Source organism: Drosophila subpulchrella, chromosome 2L, assembly GCF_014743375.2.
Source record: "Drosophila subpulchrella strain 33 F10 #4 breed RU33 chromosome 2L, RU_Dsub_v1.1 Primary Assembly, whole genome shotgun sequence".
In the NCBI taxonomy this organism is placed as follows: Eukaryota; Metazoa; Arthropoda; class Insecta; order Diptera; family Drosophilidae; genus Drosophila; species Drosophila subpulchrella.
In genome coordinates, this window is record NC_050610.1 from 13050271 (window position 1) to 13054356 (window position 4086).

The following is a 4086-nucleotide window of genomic DNA, read 5'->3' on the forward strand; positions in this document are numbered from 1 at the left end:
CATTGAACCGATTTGTATGCGATCGTCGCAATGATCGTTGCTCGCTCGCTACTGAGATATCAACAAACAGGTAGTAACAGCATGCAAATGGGTAAGACCAGCCGGATACCCTTTGAAGTAGGGCCACGTTTAGAGGGGTGACAGATAGAGAGTGACTGCTGCAGTTAAGAGAGCTCCCCCGATGTGATTAGAAATAGCCATATCAGCCAGCGTATGGGCCAGAGTAAGAGTCTTACTAGCCCGGTATAAATATCACTCGCATCGTCACGGCCGTCGCACACAGAAAAATGGTATTCAAGCAACCAAGCCGCTCGGGCTCATCGCTCTTTATTCGGGTGATCCATATACCTATCCTGATCCTGGGGTTAGGATTACCTGCTGCCAATGGTTACAGCTCAAAGGATCTGCTGACTTGGTTGCAGGCTAGTAACATTGGCTATCAGGTTCTCCAGCAGGCCCTAAGTGACAATCAATCTTCGAGTGTCTCTGAGGCATCCTGTTTGGCAGAGGTTCGTCTGCTTCTCAAAGAAGCGGAGGCCAAATCCCTGCCAGCACTTCGAGGTGAGATTACATTGTTTAGATCAACAGGTGTAAATTTACTTACTTTCCCTACTATACATTGCAGTTCTCGATGCCTGGGGAAAGTTCCCACAAGGCCTGCTCTACGGACACTTTATGGACATGGGCAACTATGAATCCTGTCTCAGTTTGGACCTCAGTAAAAGTCTAGGAAGTAGTATTACCATTACCAACACTGGAGCCAAATATTGCTTGAGCCATCTACAGTTTGAGAGTCTTCTATTGGAATCAGTGGGTGCAGATGCCCTTACTTTGAGCATTGGCACCTGTATTCCCTCATCCTGCAGTGCCGCCCAACTCAGTCGATGGCTTCATGGACATCTTGAGGATATGTTTGGCCAAAACTCAACGGGAGCTACTTTGGTGCAGGAAAAGGACTGCTCCTTAGCCCATGAAAACCCCATGGGTGGTCTAGACTGGTTTGCTGTGTAAGTAAAAAAAAAAGCATGGTAGATCATTAAGAAAATAATAGTATGGTGAACAGAAGGGGTATAGATCATATCTTCCAGCCTTTGTTTGCTCAAAACTTACGCAATATGCACTGAAATGACTGGTTGTGTGTGCTTAGACTTGTTTTGAATGCTAATGGCATTAGTTAGGAGAATGCATGTATGAACTAAAGCTAAAGTCGAACCTACTGATACAAAACTTATTATTTATAGTAATTATTTATATAAAATTAATATTATTTCATAATTATTTGAGTTAGTACTAAAACATCCATTGAAAACGGTCACATTTCGTTTTACCCAGGTGTATTTTGCACATTACGTTTCTCTCGCTTTTGCTGGCTTTATCTGTCTTTCTGTGTTTGGCAAAGAAAAGAAGACGCTAGCCAAATAAGGGCTAAAATGGTATTTTTTTGTGAAAAATGTAAAATATTATATAACAATCTCAATTTTATATTAATCTTTGATTAGTCTGATTACAAGAGATCATTATTTAGGTTTAAAAGGTTTCAAAATATTCATGATTTATTTTATTTTTGCAATTATTTAGAGCTATTCTCATCTTGTTGTGCACTTTGGTTCTCTTGGCCACCATATTGGACTATGCCGAAGGTATAATAAACCGAAATTTTTTTAAGAGGTCATATTATAAATCCCATTTATTTATTTCGACAGTTCCAGGCAATCCACTGGGCTCCTTCTCTCTACGCAAAAATGTACCCCAATTATTGAAAACCTCAAGCACACTTTCGCCCCGTGTGATTCCGTGTCTAAATGGTATTCGTTGTTTGACCATCATCTGGATCATCCTTGGCCATGGCTATATGTACTTGCTATTGGCGCCCAACATCAATGCCTATGAGATCGTGGCCTGGGCTCAAACTCCGTTCTCAATGGTAATTCAGAGCGGTTCTACTTCGGTGGACACATTCTTCCTACTTAGTGGACTGCTCTTGGTTTTGACCACTTTGCGTGAAATGGATCGGTGAGTTGAAAGTATTCCCGTTTAAGGTTTAATAGTAATTTAATGTAATCCTTAGTACCAAAGGTCGTCTAAATGTGCCACTGATGTATCTGCATCGCTTTGTGCGTCTTACACCCGTCTTGGCTCTTGCGGTCCTCATCTTTATGACGCTATTTTCCCGATTGGACAGCGGTCCCTTGTGGAAGCAGTTCACCAGCTCCTCGGAACTCTGCAGCGAAACCTGGTGGGCCACTCTGCTCTATGTGCAAAACTATGCGGCTCCTGGTAAAATGGTAAGTCTTTCTAATAGCCCTTATTTTTAGCCCACACTAACATATCTATTATTTATCTGAATCTTAAAGTGCTTGGGTCATTCCTGGTATCTGGCTGTCGATATGCAACTATATATTATCTCGCCCCTCCTTCTAATTGCCCTATACAAATGGGGCAAAAAGGCTGTTGGAGGAATTGTCCTTCTGATCCTGCTACTCTTCGGCTGCGTCTTCAGTATAGTCATGCTCCGTGATCTTCAAGTGTTTGACCGCCATGGGTAAGCATTAATTAAATCAAGTTAAAGTCCTTAAACCAGTATAATTTTTTAACAGGAACCTGGGTGAGGATAGTTCCGAAATGCGGCTGATCTACTATACCACTCATGCCAGAGCCACTCCTTGGTTGATTGGGCTACTCTTTGGGTACTTTCTGCACCACCAAAGTGGACAGAAGAGCCGCCTGCCGAAGTGGTTGGCATTGGTATTGTGGATCCTGTCACTATTCCTTTTGGCGACCGTGATATTTGCCGTATATCCCTATACCCAGGATGGGGTGGGCAATATTTCCCCACTGGCTGGAGCTTTCTATCTGTGTTGCAGTCGTATTGCCTGGCCCTTGGCTTTATGTTGGATCATCTGGGCTTGCCAAAATGGACTGGCGCCCATTATCAATGACCTGCTAGGCTGGTCCTTCTGGCAACCCCTTTCCAAGTTGTCCTACTGTCTTTTTATATGGCATCTCCTTGTGGAGACGGTCCACATAGCGCGCATCAAGACGAGTCTTCATTTCTCAGACTATGATGCTGTAAGTATTATAGATCGACAGTATTGCCTGTTTAATTATAATAATTATATATCGCTTATTATTTTAGATCCTTCGCTTTTGGTCAGATTTTGGCATCACAATGTTTGTGTCCTTGTTCATGCATCTATTTGTTGAGGTTCCTCTGGGTCGTCTTGAGATGGAGTTGCTTCGAAAGCGCCAAAAGATCGAGGCCAATCCCAAAACTCCTCCTGTCGAAGAGATACCAGCAACAAGCATTTCCCGCCAGAATTTAGTCAACCCATAAGAAATAAATTTAATCATTGTTAAGTTTTAAATGTTATATAAAAGTTGTAATTAAGTTGAACTACCAGCTAAAGATGTAAATGCTATTGTGATTATAGACTGTGAATTGTGATCTTAAGCAGCTTAATTTTTTTTATTTATTTATAAACATTTTATGATTTATTTGAAATACATATGCACTCAGATTTATTTATTTGTAGATAAGAATGTATTTGCAAAAATTGAAGTTGATGGCAGCAAAGGAAATCCCCAAAAGTATGCAAAACAATGTAGAACAAAACATAAAATATCTTTAAAGATGACCGTTTTGCTAAAACATATCCGGCACTTCATTTACAACTTCCTCATTAATTATTTAGTTGCGTATTGAATTTATTTATTCATGAAAATGTTCAAGCATGGATTATTATACATATTTTATGAAGTGGAAATTATCATAAATATTCAAGTAAATACAAACATACGTAACTTACATGTGAGCATGAAATATTTATAAGTCTATATTTTGAAATCGTTTAAGATTCTAAGAATCTTGTTATTTTAGCTAATTAACTAAAATAAATATTTGTATTTACGTGCACTTTATCTTAATGTTCAAAAATATTCTCCCATTAATTTTAAGCCCACATCACGTATGCACAATGTGCCTCACTCATATATCACAATCCTTTCAATCAGCTCGAAATGAGCAAACTCTGACCAATTTTTCCCCAACTCCACAAGGCTAAATCTTCACAGTAGACCCATTTCCCA

The 4086-nt window shown here is 40.0% G+C and overlaps 1 protein-coding gene across 1 annotated transcript; it reads left to right on the forward strand.

Moving 5' to 3' along the window:
- The first annotated feature begins 287 nt into the window (after positions 1 to 287).
- On the forward strand, positions 288 to 3516 carry LOC119546288 (nose resistant to fluoxetine protein 6). Its single transcript, XM_037852469.1, has 8 exons — positions 288 to 561; positions 626 to 1007; positions 1579 to 1640; positions 1704 to 2013; positions 2069 to 2285; positions 2355 to 2542; positions 2598 to 3069; positions 3137 to 3516. The coding sequence occupies exons 1-8, from the start codon at positions 288 to 290 to the stop codon at positions 3332 to 3334; spliced, it is 2103 nt and encodes a 700-aa protein (XP_037708397.1). The 3' UTR covers positions 3335 to 3516.
- Positions 3517 to 4086: the final 570 nt, after the last annotated feature.

Excerpts from the sequence above, each read along its gene's own strand:
- LOC119546288 (XM_037852469.1), top strand. The coding sequence starts at position 288 with ATGGTATTCAAGCAACCAAGCCGCTCGGGCTCATCGCTCTTTATTCGG. Across the intron at positions 562-625 it reads ATCCCTGCCAGCACTTCGAG|TTCTCGATGCCTGGGGAAAG; the intron begins GTGAGATTACAT and ends TATACATTGCAG. Across the intron at positions 1,008-1,578 it reads GGTCTAGACTGGTTTGCTGT|AGCTATTCTCATCTTGTTGT; the intron begins GTAAGTAAAAAA and ends GCAATTATTTAG.